This window comes from Camelus dromedarius, chromosome 1 (genome assembly GCF_036321535.1).
Source record: "Camelus dromedarius isolate mCamDro1 chromosome 1, mCamDro1.pat, whole genome shotgun sequence".
Lineage (NCBI taxonomy): Eukaryota > Metazoa > Chordata > Mammalia > Artiodactyla > Camelidae > Camelus > Camelus dromedarius.
Window position 1 is genome coordinate 37,050,248 of NC_087436.1, and position 16,654 is coordinate 37,066,901.

Below are 16,654 nucleotides of genomic sequence, written 5' to 3' on the forward strand. Positions count from 1 at the left end.
TCCTAATTAACATAAGAAAACCGAGAATTGGAGACATTGAATAATTTGAACAAGACCACCAGGCCAGTAAATGGCCGGATCAGTTTTAGACCTTGGGAAAATAGTCAAACTAATTGGAGGTCCTAGGATTGAAGGCCTGGGCAGCCCACTAATAAATGCTAAAGTTTAATTCAGTTTATTCTAGAGACAGCCCTTGCCCTGAGACAGGAACCGCCTACTGGCTGTGTTAAAGTTACCGTAAACTTTGGCCCCGCCTCTCCGCCCGGCGCAGGCGGACTTCCTCCTGCCGCCGTTCGACATTTCTTCGCCGCGCTCCGCCCCTGCTCGGTTGCCTTCGCAGCCGCCTTCACTCGCCTGCGACCGCGTCGCCCCGAGTGACGTCACGGGTCTCGGCCCTTTTCATTGGTCCATTTCAATAGTCGCGGGATACTTGAACTGCATGAACAGCCGCCGCTCCGGCGGGCTGCTCGCTTCATTTCGGGGGCGTCCTTGACTCTCCACGCCCGCAGTGCCTGCCTCCGCCTTTTGGAACCTCCTCGGCCCTACGCGATCCCAAGCAGGCGGGCAGGCTGGCCCGGGCTGTGGCTGACGGGTACGGCTGGAGTGTTCCTTGGCGGGGTCGGCGGAACGAAGTGCACGCTGCTTGGCGCCGCAGGCTGATCCCGCCGCGCCCCTGGGAGCAGTGATGTTGGGCAGCTCCGCGCCCGGGCCTGCGGCCCGCGAGTCGGGCTCGGCGCTGCTAACATTGCAGCAGGCGGCGCTCCAGGAGGACCAGGAGAACATCAACCCCGAGAAAGCGGCGCCCGCCCAGCAGCCTCGGACCCGGGCTGGGCTGGCGGTATTGAAGGCTGGTAACTCGCGGGGTGCAGCGCCACAGCAGAGGCCTAAGACGCGACGGGTAAAGAGATGAGCGATATCTGTCCGACGGTGGGCCGAGCGGGAATTTTGCGTGGATTTAGCCGGCAGAGTGGCTAGAAAGCATTCGCTGGGCTTTTTGCGGGAGGCCAGGGTTTAGAGTCCCTTGACCCCTGGTTTTCTGGAGTGTGGGATGCCACGTTACTCCCATTAGTTTCACCCACTACTCTCCCTGCCAGCACTATGCATTTATGCTGCCTGTTTGCTCTCTGTTGGGAGTATTTTTCTATAGATAATGGGGTCAAACCAAGCCCTGCAACGTGAGTGTGGTCTTTACCCGCCTCCGCGCCTTTCTCTCGACTTTTAAGCCCCAGGCACTGCCCGGACCTCCTTCATCCTCCCCATATAGTTAAGACATTATCTCTTATTTTGGGAAAGGGTATAAAAAATACTTTGCTTTTGGTCAATTCCGCCATCTTACCGGATTTGCTCTGTTGCTCCACCCTGGGGCGAGAGAGGTGAACCACTTTGTTGCCATTTCTTTCCTAAATTATGTCATCTTTCGGCCTGCCACTCCACCCATCTCGTGGCCTTGATTAATTTTGCATAATTCCACTTAGCATGACTCTAAAACCTTTCCAGGAATGCCTGTGACAAATTAGAACATCCCTTGTTTCTCCAACTACTCAAATTTCCTTGCCTGGATTTTGCCCCAGAAAGTTTAATTTTCCTGATAATGCATTTGGGAGTAAACTCAGAGGCTGAGACCGGTAAGGGGATAAAAGCAAAACCATTAATAGGCTCAAAGCCAGTTATTTATTTTTTAGGTTGCACCTCTTAAGGATCTTCCTATAAATGATGAGCATGTCACTGTTCCTCCCTGGAAAGCAAACAGTAAACAGCCTCCATTTACCATTCATGTGGATGAAGCAGAAGAGACTCAGAAGAGGCCAGCTGAATCTAAAAAACCAGAAAGTGAAGATGTCTTGGCGTTTAATTCAGCTATTACTTTACCTGGACCAAGAAAACCACTGGTACCTCTTGATTACCCAATGGATGGTAGTTTTGGTAAGTTTACAGTATCTATATCAAATCAATGTAGTTATAATTATTAAATAGATTGGATTAATTATATTCTGTCTTTTAAGACATTATTTTACCGGATCCTTTCTACATTGTTAGGTTTAATGTATCAACTTTAGAAAGGGTGTGACTTATCTCAGACCTCACAGCTAATATGAGACCTAGTGACCTACAAAAGGATCCTAATCTGGTCCTTTTGGTACACTGCTAATCACATCAATTTCATCCCAGAATTAGATCTCACTCACTTTAATCTGACCCTGGAAATGTATGCTTGGTTGGGAGAATATATTTACTTTTATTCTTAAGACTCATTTTGTACATTACCACTTCAGAAAGTGCTATTTGAGGATGCAGCTTTGTGACAGCCAACATCTCTTACAGCTTTAAAATTTTGTTTCTGTAAAACCAGTCTAAGTAATCCTCTGATACCAGAGGAGGCCATTGTCCTGTGAGTTAGTAGTTGAACCATGAATGTTTGCATTTAACCACATGTAATATAGAGTAGCTGCTGCAAACGACTCTGCCTACAGTTTATGCTGCTTCTTTGCCATCAGGCTATTGAGTCACTGGACAGTTCATGAAATCCATTCTCAGTTTAGTTCTATTGATGAGGGGTGGTCTGGGAGGAGCAGGGAAGTCCTTTGGAAATAAAATAATTTTGTGTATTTTTATTTAAAATTTGCAACAGATTTTAACCTGAAAGTAAACCCTGAAGTAAGAATAATGGGTGATATTCTTTGCCTCTAAAAATAATTTAAATTTACAAAAAAAAGAATCACCCATTGATTGTAGTGTTAATATGTGTGAACATATAACAAATCTAATTTTCTCTTTTAACACATTTGTTAGCACTGCTTCTAGTTATTGCCTAGACTGTGCTTTGAGTATGTCAGACTTTGGGGTTCTGCAAACTCTTGTGACAAATCCTTGATATCTCAAAACTTGGATTTTAGCTTTGTCCTAACAGAACTGTATTCCTGTCATGGGAGATGAATGATACTTTAAAATAATACCTGCTCCTCAAACTCATTTTCCTGTTAATGGCCTATCAGTATTTTTTCTTTTTAATTAAAATTATTCCAAAGCTAAGTGAACAGAGGTACTAAAATCAGAATGAAATCTTCTATGTACTTTGTCATAAAAAGATTTTAGCTGGATAAAATAAATACTTTGGTAGTATGGGCCTCTTTACAAGGGCAATCACTTTTAGCTATTCAGTTTAACTATTAAATTTAACTTCGCTATTAAGTAGAAAATTGAAAGTGAACTTCATTGTACTTTTGAATTCTCCCAGAGTCACCACATACTATGGACATGTCAATTGTACTGGAAGATGAAAAGCCAGTGAGTGTTAATGAAGTACCAGACTACCACGAGGACATTCACACATACCTTAGGGAAATGGAGGTAAAGGCTCTCTGAATCCACTTCATACTTTATTCACTCTGTTGAAGTGAAATTGAGAGGATAATGTTTTCAAGTTTTTAACTGCCTGTGGAGTACTCTTATGCTATACTTATGTTTGTAGCATGTAGCATCTGTTAATGGCAGAATAATCTAATTGCAATTTTAACACTATACTAAGTAACTTTCTCAACAGGTTAAATGTAAGCCTAAAGTGGGTTACATGAAGAAACAGCCAGACATTACTAACAGTATGAGGGCTATCCTCGTGGACTGGTTAGTTGAAGTAGGAGAAGAATATAAACTACAGAATGAGACCCTGCATTTGGCTGTGAACTACATTGACAGGTTTCTTTCATCGATGTCTGTGTTGAGAGGAAAACTTCAGCTTGTGGGCACTGCTGCTATGCTGTTAGCCTCGTAAGTCCAACTTGGTTTGTTGGATTAAAAGTGGTTAGTAGTACTGTTTGTGTAGGGGAGAAATTGTGGTTTTTAAAGTGCGATTTTTAACATACTACACAAGGCAGAGAGTCAGCAACTATTTTAGGGGTGGTGTGGATGAAACTTTTAAAATTTAGGACATTACTGGATTTCGGGGTACCTTCTTGAGTGAACCTGGAGACTGGTGACATTTTATTAATACACTGGGACTGCATTACAAAGTGTGGTTCCTTCCATTGTAAAGTACTTTCTAGCATATAAGCAAAATCTCATCTTTTCATCAAGGCATGAAAACTAAAATATAAAGCATTTATTTTTCTGAGAAAATAACCTGAATTTTCAGTTATTTGAACTCTGGTATTGTTCCCATCTTGGGAAGTCTTGTGCCTCTCATTTATTTCTTTTGACTGCAGTGGAGAAATATTTGGGTCTTCTAATTAGCATTTACCCAATCTCCGCTAGAAATGGCCAAGTATCAGTGAAAACAGGCAACTGGTTCAGGGTATAGGTTTTGGGTTCATCCCATTTATTTTGCTTAAGGGATTTCAAGGGGGATAAACAAATTGCTTTTCCTTTAGATGGACTGATTACTTAAAATTTCTTCCACTGTAGAAAGTTTGAAGAAATATACCCGCCAGAAGTAGCAGAATTTGTATACATTACCGATGACACTTATACCAAGAAACAAGTTCTGAGAATGGAGCACCTAGTTTTGAAAGTCCTTGCTTTTGACTTAGCTGCACCAACAATAAATCAGTTTCTTACCCAGTACTTTCTACACCAGCAGTCTGCAAACTGCAAAGTTGAAAGTTTAGCAATGGTAAGTTCTTTTCATTTTGTTGAATGAAGATCTAAGGTCATAACTAGGGGCAAGCCCTAGTTTCATTATACAGCCTTAGTCAAGGGATTTAGTATTCTGGGCACAGATGAGTGCTGCAGTATGGAAGACAGCCTATCATTGGCAAGAGAAATATAAATTGTGAAAACACTAGAAGTAGTGGTATGAGGATGCAGTCTTGGGAAATGGTAGCCAAAAGAGTTGTTTTTAGAGCTATTACAAGGAAAAATACAGGATGAGAATGAAACAAAGCACTAAGATAGTGGATATATTTAAAGATGTGGCTATGGAGATTTCTTACTATGGTTGCTATAGAGCTAATCTTAAGACAAAAAAAGGGGTCAGAAGGCAAGAACCTGAGGTTTGAATTCCACAGCTCTTATGATTACAAAGTATATGTACTCTTTCATTCCAGTTTTTGGGAGAGTTAAGTTTGATAGATGCTGACCCATATCTGAAGTATTTGCCATCAGTCATCGCTGGAGCAGCCTTTCACTTAGCACTCTACACAGTCACGGGACAAAGCTGGGTATGTACAACGACGTCTTTACACGCTACCTCGTGACTTGTCACTTAAATGCTTGTGCCACACAAGTTAAATAATCACCCGATACAACTGATGGTTGTCTGGATGTACTGACCTGGAAAAGTTGTTCAACCATCCACACTGTTTAAAGCGTCTTAGTCTTACTTGTTTAATAGTATCTGTTTGTTAGGTAGAAAGCTTATTACTTGGATGTGAAAGGTGTGCTCAAAGAATTTGGGCCATGAGACCTGCTGCTGGCAGGGAAAATAGTAAAAACTGATCAAAATCAGCAAAAGAGATGGACTAATAGCTTGAGAAAATTGGAAGATCTGTTAGTTGGATTTGTTAGTACTGAAGTTTAACAAAACTCAAGCTTAATGCCAACTACTACCTTGTTGCGTTTATTGTCTGTTACTAAAAACAAACTCAATGGCTTTCTACTCCCTCCTGTAGCCTGAATCATTAGTACAAAAGACTGGATATACGCTGGAAACTCTTAAGCCTTGTCTCATGGACCTTCACCAGACCTACCTCAAAGCACCACAGCATGCACAACAGTCGATAAGAGAAAAGTACAAAAATCCAAAGTAAGAATTAACATGAATAGATATTAAAGAAGCTTGCTTTTCCAGGCTATCATATGGTTCAGAGATCGTTGACATTTGAACTTAATTATTAAGGGAGTGACAGATCAGGCACAGCCTCCTTAAGCTGTTCTCTTAGCAGGCCAGGTGTTTTGAGTAGGCTGTAGTTAATGCTTTCTGTCCTGTTTTGTTTTGAGTGGGGGATTAGGTTTGTTTATTTATATGTATTTATTTCAGTGGAGGTACTAGGGATTGAACCCAGGACCTTGTGCATGCTAAGCAGGCACTCTACCCCTGAGCTATACCCTACCCCCTTCCTGTCCTTGGAGGAGGGAAAAGGAACGGGGTGCCCATACATGTTTGGGCTACCAGACAATGATTTTATAATTCTTAACTCAAGTAGACAGAAATAGCATTTCTGAGTTTCTGGTATGTTTCATTTCATGATCCGATTGACCCAATGAATGTTTACTAAATGTGGATTTTTTTCCCCACTTACAGGTATCATGGTGTTTCTCTCCTCAACCCACCAGAGACACTAAATGTGTAACAGTGAAAGACTGCCTTTGTTTTCTAAGATGTAAATCACTCAAAGTATATGGTGTACAGATTTTATCTTAGGTTTTAATTTTACAATCATTTCTGAATACAGAACTTATGGTCAAGTACAAATTATGGTATCTATTACTTCTTAAATGGTTTTAATTTGTATATCTTTTGTACATGTAAGTATCTTAGATATTTGGCTAATTTTAAGTGGTTTTGTTAAAGTATTAATGATGCCAGCTGTCAGGATAATAAGAATTAATAAATTGATTTGGAAAACTTGGTTTGTAAGTAAAATTTAATTTGAAGTAAAAATTTGACTTCAGGATTTCACTCGGAAAAATTTAGTTTACTAAAGCATGGGGACTGGGAAGCTGTCTCCTAAAATCAGTTTTAGGAAAACAGACAGGTGCTGACATTCATTTCCATAAGAAGCTGGGTCAGTTGGTTGACCTGGGGCATCTCTTTCAGGCCTTTGTACACACTATGAAAATGCTTTTTCATTCATCAACTTGTACACTTTACATACCAAAGTGACAGTTATTTAAAACTTGTCTTAAAAGTTCTCCAGAGGTTTATTTTAAAAATCATAATGTAAAAAAAACTATATAAAGAAATGTCTTGATTTTATAATGGATTTTGTGAATAAAATAATACCCAAGGTTGTTAGCACTGAATAAATACCTTTTTAATAGTTATATACACAAATACACAACTATGTGAACTTTAATTAGTAGCTCTCTTCTTTCTTCTCTTTTTCACTGACTTTTTACTTGGTGCTTTTTCTTGTGTTGCACTGATGGTCTGTGTTCTGTGAACAAAGTAAATTAATAGTTTTAACAGTATATTAGTACCATTTTGCCTCCTATTTTGGGGATCTAAACCATGACCGCAGAATACTGTAAACTGCTAATGAAAAAGCTGTCTTTGTTTACAGTAGAGTAAGATGACAATAAAACCAGACAGCAAACCTCTAAGAAGTCTTTAAGTATATGTATACATATATACTTTTGAAATAAACCAGAAATTTGTTACCTTATTTTCTTCGGGTTCTTATCTGGTTCTAAAATGATCATTTCTTCTTCTTCACTGTCTGAGAGTACTATAGGGGCATCTTTAAGAAAAATGTTGAGAAAGGAATATAAGTAATCCCTTGGAAAGTTTCCACACAGAATTATACTGATGGTTCTAAAGCTCCATTTCCATTCAGGCAGAGCCCAGGCTACTCTGGGTAGAGGCTTATAGACCTGCTATTTAGTTCTTCCCTTCCCTCAGGTTATTCCTTGGAGCTCTGAAAAATGTATTCAAAATTAGCTACTCTGTTAGAATTTCCTAATTTTGAAGATCTAAATTTTTAATTTCTCCATATTATAAACAAAACTAGAAGGAAAATACCTAGAAGCAGAATTGCTGGGTCAAAAGGCATATACATTCTAAAATCATTACTGGCCATCTGTAGACTTTCTCACTTTGTTCATATGCTTTAGAAATGTTTTACCTACTCCATCCTCCCGATTATCTTAGTATTTCTGTGATGACATGGGAAAACTAAAGATTCATTCATACTTTTAACCAGCTTATATCAGTATAAATATATAGTAAATAAATACATGGAACAAGGTCTGGAAGAATAATACTAAATAGAAATAACCACTGGTAAAGCTGAATGGGGAGGGGGGTCCCCAATCAACAGGAATTTTGTTTTTTCCCTTACAAAAAACCCCAGCAGGCTCTTAGTGTTTACAGGTAATCATCTTCCTTGAAGGCAGGCAGGTATGTGCATTACACTTTACTATTTTCTCAGCCAAGTTTAGACATTTGGTACGTGTATCCTTTAGTTCTCCACCAGCCTACTTCCTAGATCCTTCCTTGTATGATTTCTGTTTTTAGTACATAAAAAAACAATGATTATTTTCCAGCATGAGCCAAGGAAGAAACTGGTTTTAAAAATAAAAGCATCCACAGGTAAGAACAATTTCTCTAGTTCTACTGCTTTCAGAATACAAGGAACATCCAGCACTACCAGTATCTATGTACCTCTAGAATTGTATATGTTCTACAGCGGTCTAACATGGTAGCCACACGTGGCTATTTAACCTTATATCGACTAGAGTTAAAATTTAGAATTCTTCGGTTACACAGGCTACATTTCACTACTCAATGGCTACATGTGGCCACTATACTGGACGGTATAGAGAGATACAGAACATTCCTAATACTAATACGTTATGATACTGCCTCTTTATGTTTTGAGTCTAGAAACTATACAAAGGAAAATATGCAGGAATGAGTTTAAGGAACTCATCCCCTTAAAACTGGCCAGATAAATATACAGAAGGAAAAAACTTAAAAATGCCTCTACATTTACATACCAAAGAATACCACCACTCCACAGAGATAAGCATATTCCTTTAGAAAAGAACTGGAGTTAAGATTGCAGTTAGCCTCAACAGTTAAGCTGAAATTACAAAATATTTAGCCCCTCTAAAAAAAGTAACTGCTAATATAAAAGTAAGATCCATAGAGATACATATATATATACATATATGTGTGTGTGTATGTGTGTGTGTATATATATAACACATAGCCATAAAGTATCACATACCTTGGCTTCCAATATTAGAGATACCTACTCCAGTGTCCATTTTTATACTATCAAGAATGATTGCTTCATCACTGCCACCTTCATCATCGTCTTCCTTTTCAGAGTCTTCAAGGTCACCCCAGGAGTTTTCTATTCCCTCTCCAATTTGGGCGGTTCCAGGGGTCCATAGCACAGGTTTAGAAACACTTAGCAAGTTAAGTAAATTGAATAACAAAAATATCACTATTTGATGCAGTGCTGAAAAAGATGAATAGAAGTTTTCTACTTTAAGACTGATGGAAGTGTGCCTCAAATTCTCAGGAAAAAAGATTTACTAAGCATCTATGGCTGAACAATGAAGAAGAAAAATGTGTAACTGGTTAAGATTTTATGGACACAATGGGTGAGAAATATCAAGAGACACACTGGCTCTGAACATTTTAGTTGTAATAAATGTGTTGAATGAATGAACTTTAAGAACAATGTGTAACAGTGTATGAAGTACTTGATGCACTGAGATTAAAGAACAATTTTCCAAAGGAAAATGAAATGCTGTAAATTGGTTCTTATAATAGAGAAATTTCTGGTTTCTGTAGGATAGATGAAGAGAAGGTGAATGTTATACCATCAACTTAATATAATAAAACATTAATGTATCTTAAATGTTTTCAGAAAATAAATTTCAGTATGCAAACACTTCACAGAGCCCTAATAATGCCAAAAGTGTTGAGAATCTTTTTGTTACTGAAAAAAAAAAAAATCCAATAAAGATACACTTCTGAAGGAGGTTCAGCTTCCGAAATGATTTCTTCTGCTTTTTCCTCTACATCGGAGGTATCAATTGGGGCCTTTTCCATTTTAAATGCTGTGATCCTTTGATTGGCTATCGACTCCGCAAAGCCAAACTTGCCACCTTCTTTCCTGTGTGGATTTTTTGGGGGAGTGGGGAGCAAAGGGGGAATGAGAGATGGGAGAGAAGATAGGAAGGGGGGAAAAAGTTAATTATTTTATCCTTTTGATAGATGAGAAATATTGGGTGAGAAATTAAGTAACTTAACCTCACCAATTTATTATGCCTATCAAGAGCGATAAGAAGTTACTATAATTAACCATTTATTAAATCATGTGCCAGGCACATGCTATGGGCTTAAAGTATATTATTCTCCAATCCTCAAACCAGCCCTACCAGGTAGGCATTAACCTCCCATATTACAGAAGAAGACACTGAAGTGCTGGGTTATCGATGTTGCTTAATGTCACACAGTAAGAAGAGACAATAATCAACACCAGTTTGTGTTCTCTCTGTTAATGTGAGTTATCAGATTCTTTTTTCCTAAGAAAATGTTAATTTTTCTAAAAGAAAAATGTTATGTGGCTTTTCAGTTCAGACTGTTCAAACTGTAATACAATATAACAAATAGTTTCATTAACTTTCAAAAAACATTTAGTACATGCAACTGAGATTAACAGATAAGGAAAGACTGAGTGTAAAAACTGGTTATGCTTGTGTAAGAAAGGTCCTTAACAGAAAAAAATCTATAAAAAGACCATTCAGTTCTAAAAAAAATTAAACTTACCTAACTTTCTGGTCGTTCTCCAAAGCTTTCTGTATTAGCTCTGTAATTTCCATTACTTTCACACCAGCTATTTTACTACATCTCAAAACCTATTTATAAAATAAGTGAATTCTGTTATTTAGAGACAATAAATCAAACAGCTTTCTCTAACAAAACAAAAAACGTGAGATTAGTTTTTTGACCTTTAAAAATTAAGCCTTTTTTTTTCATAATAATACAACGAACATGAACATAATACAATGTAAACACAAATTAAGTCAAGATGTGAGAGTTATTTTTAGATGATGTCAAGGGAACTCACCCAAAAACTCTTCTATGACAATGTAAAAGTGACCACAGCAGAGGCCACAGACACACATGTTCAGGGATGCACTAACTTACTTTCTGTATGACTGATCCACAGTTCTGTTCAAGACATGGCTGCACAGTAACCCCCAGGAAGCTTTTATAAAGTAAAGATTCCCAGGCCTCAGGGACCTAATGGATTAGAATCCTTGGAAACAGGGATCTGGTAGTGGTCACGATGCTGGTAATAATGACTGATGATGATAACAGACACTAACATTTACTGCACACTTAATGTATGTTACACGGTACAATATGCCTATATCTATTCTTATATCCTCCTAACAAGAGGGTGTTGACAGTAACATTATTCCCTGTTTCACAAATAAAGAGACTGAGGCACAAACCTGAAATCACCTGCTGGTCACTTAGTGTAAAGCAGAGCTGGAATTCCAAACTAAGCCGTTTCTGTGCTCTTAGCCACCTGCACTGTGTGCTACATGGCAGTCTATCTCCTACAAGCCCCCATGTGAATCCTGCACGTAGCTGCGTCTGAGAACAACTGCTCACGGCACACAAATTCCCAAAGTCAAACCATATTTTTACCCCAATTTCTACTTTTTTACACTTAAAAAAAAATAGGGATATAAATTTCTTTCCTCACTGGAAGGAAAAAAGTATTCCTCTACCTTGAAGGTTTAGACTCTGCAGGGCCATCTATGGGAGCAGCAAGGGAGCAAGGAGGACCCCTTGTAGCCACAAGTCAACAGAGCATAACAACAGTACTGAAGCCAGATTCTAACACATCCTAGAATCTGTCATTGAAAATATCTTTGTTGGATTTCAGTTAAAAAACAAGAAAAAGTTTCTAAAAGGAAGAGAGCCGTTCTTAATGGAATACTAGTCAAAGCACTGACTTGATCTTTCAGCAGCATTATCCCACCACTGGACTGGATGGTACAAATCTCTCGATGTTTATTCATGGCAATCACCAGCAAGCCATCCATTACACGTTCCTCTCGCTCATTGGGATCCACCAGTAAGTATGTCCTGAAATAAATGTTAAATATGAGGCTGAATGCTTGTCAATTTTAACATAATGAAGTTTTTAAAAAGACAGCATTATAATAAAGTCAATGCTGTGAAGTTCTGAGCCTATGAATGTGAGTCACTTTAATGTGAAATGAGACAAAAGAATTATTATAACATTAATTTTAAAGTTTCCCTAATATCCTGTACTTTGAATTTCTTCCAGGTTCTACCAGCTCATTAAAAAAAAAACACTATTTCCACACTGTGCAATGTTAGCCTTTATTCAAGGTGTCAAGTCCTTGGAATGTGGCTGGTTCAAATTGAGATGTACTATTAATGTAAAATACTGTATTTCAAAGACTTAGTAGAAATAAAATGTAAAATATCTCATGAATAATTTTTAAGATAGTGATTACATGTTAAAATAATATTTTAGATATATTAAGTAAAATAAAATACATCAAAATTAATTTTAACTGTTTCCTTTTACCTTTTAAATGTGGCTATTAAAATTACATACATGGCTCATGTAATTCTACTGTACAGTGCTGGTCTAGTTCCCGCTAATAAAATTCTATACAATGACTGAACAATGAAAGATTTTCTCCAGTTCTTATTCATAAAGTTACTAAAATATTTACACCCCTCTTTGTTTATTAAGAAATTTAAGGCTTGAGCTCTCATTTGAAGACAACTTACATGGACCTAAGCTTCCAGGTTTTCTGTTGTAGGGTGAATTAGCAGTGAGTTGTGAAGAAACAGCTGTAGAGCTGAAGAAAACTAGATTTTTTTCCCATTTGTGAACCATCCCCCATGTGACGTGCTCCTATAACTACTTCATCTGGTAAGCTCCAAAGTCCTCTGTCTTCCATTAATCCGCAGTACTTCTCATCACACTTTACCAAGTTAGAGCCTAACATCTGTACATCTCTAGGAAAGACACACACTACCACACTGCAGTAAATGCATAAATTTATAAGAAAGCCATGAAAAGACAAACGTGAAGCCTCTTCATTATGGGAGAGTTTCTCACTTCCACTGAGAAAGTGCTTTGCCAACTGATGCTCTTACAAAGAAAAAACTATAAGGTGCTTTAGTATTAAAGGAGGGGTTTGTTCACTTGTCTACGGCACATCTGAGCAGAACAAAAAAGTTCATGGCTGCATTTATAACTTCAGCCCATGACAAGGATGAGACTTACCCCTGCTGGAAGAAGGCAAAGCTGACACAAATCGGCATGTGGTGGATGCTCAATGGGACAGGATCACGTTCTTCAGGTGTGTACTGTGTGAAAATAAAAGTTTGAATAATTACAGCCACTAAGTTATAAACAGACAAAAAAAAATCATCTTGTACAACAAATATCAAAATAAAAAATAAAATCCCTTGAATCCTCAGTGAGTACCTAAATAACTTTTGCGATTACCTATTTGACTTTGCCATTCATGTGCCTTAAAACTTTACGCATTTGTCAAAAAGCTTTATAGAGGTATAATTTACAAACCATAAAATCCCCTCACTGTTAGTAAATTATTCACTTTTTAGTAAATATATAGCTGTGTAACTATCACCTTCCAGGTGTTTGTTTCTAATGGGTTTTTGGCACAGAGTAAGCACAAGCATCTCACTGGGAACACATGAAAATAATGTATTTTTCACACATGCCCCCTAAGCATAAGCCAACCACTTCATCTAATGCTCAATGCAAAGAAGCCATCTAGTTCTATTCTAGAACTAGAGTGTGCTTTCACTGACAAACATGTCAACACAGGAGATTTGAGTGATTTCAAGGGCACCTGTGACCATATTTAGTTTTTGCATTGTGAATAAATTTTAGGACATATCTAATTGCCATTTACTATGGGGCTTCATTAAATACAAGTTGTCTGCACATCAAGGATATTCATTCATTCATAAGAAGGAGCCTGGCTCACATGGTGGGAGCTTACCAGTGTTACTTCATCTCCTTGGACAGAGACATCAGGCCTTCGGAAGTGACATAAGGCTACAATTGCAGCAATGCTGGCAGCATCAATAATATTTCCATCATGATTTAATAAATGCAGATCCACACGTATTTGCCAAACCTGAATGTGAATTTAAAACAAGACTAAATCCTAAATCACACCAGAGGTTATTTATAAAGAAAAGTAACACTATGTGCAAATTTTTCTCTTGCTATTAAAACATGCAGTTACTCTTTCTATTGTATCAATAAAAATATATTTAGAAAAATGTTAAGCCAGACCAACATCTGAAATACTAATAGTTCATTTCTCTATGAGTCATTTGACAACAGTAAAATATCTACTCTGAGTAAACAGAACCATTCTATATTTAGTGCAAAGATTCTCCTAACTGCAAGACTAGTTATGTTTTAATTGTGTCTCCTTAATGAAAAACCACAAACTCAGGTTTTATTTGGCAGTATTTATGATAATCTTACAAGTAACGCAAATAGGAAGTATCAGTGCAATATACTGAGAGTAAGATTTCCAATGTCAGACTACCACTGACTCACTATGTGGCCCTGTATAAGTCAATAAACCTACCCGAATGAAAGATTTAATCAGTTCTTCAGTTTTTCATCCATAAAGAAAGGAAAACATTACCTGCTTCTATCAACTCACTTAAATAACATAAAAAAAATAGATGAGAACATGTGAAAAGCCACATGTTCTTTGAATAAGAAATTTGTATACAAATCCAAGTTCCTACTTCCACCAATGTTTTTTGCCCCCTCAGGGAGACATGACGCAAGGTTCTATGGGTAGCACTGAGGAACATACGATGTGAAGTGAACTAGTATAAAACTGAGTTAATTGAAGCTCTGAGAATCAAAGTCTAGATACAGGGATCCATGAACTGATAATACTCATCCTAAGATTAAGAACTTTGGGCATATTCCCCACCTTTTCACCAGCAACAACACAGAGAGATTCAGTGTCTATACACTTCGAATTTCTTAGACATCTTTCCAAGAGGCGATTCAACTTCACCAAGAGATCTGACTGCCTATGAAAATAGGAATGGGCTAAGGTCATGAAATATAACACCAGGCATTAAAACAATAGTTCACCCCTGTTAGGCTCTCCTCTGGCTAAAGCAGCTAAGAAAAAAATTTAAATACCTGCCAGGTTCAAAAGCTGGGGCAGCCATCTGAGAGAGTTCAAGGTTGAAAAAAAGAATACCTTCTGTTGCCCTATTGAGTTTTGGAGAAACAAGTTCACAGGAAACCTGTCCAAGAACTCTGCAAAGATAAAGTACAAATCTGTTAACTAAATGTACTTCCTTTACAATTATAGAGAAAAAAAAGGAAGTCTAGAACAGACACCTGTTAAGTTTCAATCTTATACTGTGCTGAGTAATAACATGTTCACCATGCTATATCATTAGAGGCTGAAGTTACATATAAAGTATAGTAGTAGAATGTATATAGAAAGAAAACACATGGCTGGCATACCCAAAGAGATGACAGGAAAAAACATTTCTCATTACAACACTGACTATTCCACAGATTTTTAAAAGAGTCAATGACCATTACTTCTCTTTTCTAAAACAAACATTTAGTGATAAAAGATGGCATGCACACTTGAGACTTCTGTAGTTTTCATATGGCAAGGTTCAGCAACATTATTTGACCAATATCCTCACAACTTCCAAGTGAATATTAAAAACCTATTTCTCATGTCATTCCAGAAAAGGAGGAAAGCAGGCCCTATTTAATGACAACAAATGCAGGAACAAATTCAGTGCAATCACTGCTGGTCATATATATAATTCCTAAAGGTCAGAAAGAGCTATGTGATCCTCGTGTGACGAAAAAATATATTCCTGATTAAAAATTTAAAGTGTGACGATAAAACCAAAGTCTTGCATTAAAGAAAATACACTTATTTTTGGCAACTGAAAGTACTATCCAGACTTCTCAGCTACTTTGTAAACTGAATCAATAAATTTAAATTTCTCCCTACTGAGCTTATACCTAATTTGAACCTATTGTTACCTTGTTTTTCCAAGTTCCACAATGCAGCACCCATAATCTGTTCCAAATGTGATCTTGATGTTCCTATAATCATAGGTTTGTCTGCCATCCAGCCGCTGTAAGCACAACATTCACTCGTTTATTCCTAATACAAATATTTATTGAGCAGTTATTTTGTGCCAGGCTCTGGGCTAAGCACTAGGAGAAAAGTAGGATCCTAACCATTCCACATAGGAGAGTGGAAACTTGGTGCCTGGGCATTGAGTGGCTGTAGTGACCAGAGCCTTCAAAAGATTCCACTGGAGACAAATAAATACTTCGAGCGGGGTGGGGGTTGTTTTGTGGGGTTGGGGAACAAGTCGATCGCAGCCCCAAGGGCTCCCGGGGCCTGCCCGTACGCCCAAAGCGGAAGGCTGCGCGCGGGCCGCTGTGCGACCCCAGCGCTCCTGCAGCGCCAAGTTCCCGGTTTACCTTTTTCTCTTCGATGGCACGGAGTAAAAAGCGGCGCTCGCAGTTTGAGAGTGGTGTCTCCTTCATGCTGTCGGGTCAAGGGATCCACTGGCACTGGACTCCGTGGGGAAAAGAGAATCCGAGCCACTTCACGCGCGCTGCTCGCACCGCGGCGCAGGACGTTTACGTCATCAAAGCGCGGCGGCTGACGGTGGGAAAGCAAACGCTGAGCGCGCTAGTGCGCAGGCTCAAAGCGAAGTTCGAAAGGGCCGAGCTGGGCGAGGGAAGCCGAAGGGCTTAGGGAGGCTGAATTCTGAACGGAGAGGTCTTTTTTCTTTTATTTTGAAGTGTAGGGGAGAAAAGGATCCCAAGTAACCACCAGTGATAGAAATTAGTATCAGTGTAGCACTCTCACTCTTCATCGTATCTTCGGTTCTAGCAGGATAGGCTAGACAGGTATT

The 16,654-nt window shown here is 38.4% G+C and overlaps 2 protein-coding genes across 2 annotated transcripts; one reads left to right on the plus strand and one right to left on the minus strand.

Annotated features, from left to right (window-relative positions):
- Positions 1-428: 428 nt before the first annotated feature.
- On the plus strand, positions 429-6,559 carry CCNA2 (cyclin A2). The gene is made up of 8 exons (XM_010985542.3): positions 429-898; positions 1,683-1,923; positions 3,236-3,348; positions 3,542-3,765; positions 4,399-4,606; positions 5,040-5,153; positions 5,604-5,737; positions 6,236-6,559. The coding sequence occupies exons 1-8, from the start codon at positions 686-688 to the stop codon at positions 6,282-6,284; spliced, it is 1,296 nt and encodes a 431-aa protein (XP_010983844.1). The 5' UTR covers positions 429-685; the 3' UTR covers positions 6,285-6,559.
- A 384-nt stretch (positions 6,560-6,943) lies between these two features.
- EXOSC9 (exosome component 9) lies at positions 6,944-16,369 on the minus strand. The gene is made up of 12 exons (XM_010985541.3): positions 16,215-16,369; positions 15,765-15,859; positions 14,889-15,008; positions 14,671-14,773; positions 13,708-13,845; positions 12,960-13,042; positions 11,644-11,776; positions 10,442-10,530; positions 9,639-9,785; positions 8,886-9,070; positions 7,316-7,394; positions 6,944-7,091 (listed from the first exon to the last, which is right to left on the minus strand). The coding sequence occupies exons 1-12, from the start codon at positions 16,278-16,280 to the stop codon at positions 7,007-7,009; spliced, it is 1,323 nt and encodes a 440-aa protein (XP_010983843.1). The 5' UTR covers positions 16,281-16,369; the 3' UTR covers positions 6,944-7,006.
- Positions 16,370-16,654: the final 285 nt, after the last annotated feature.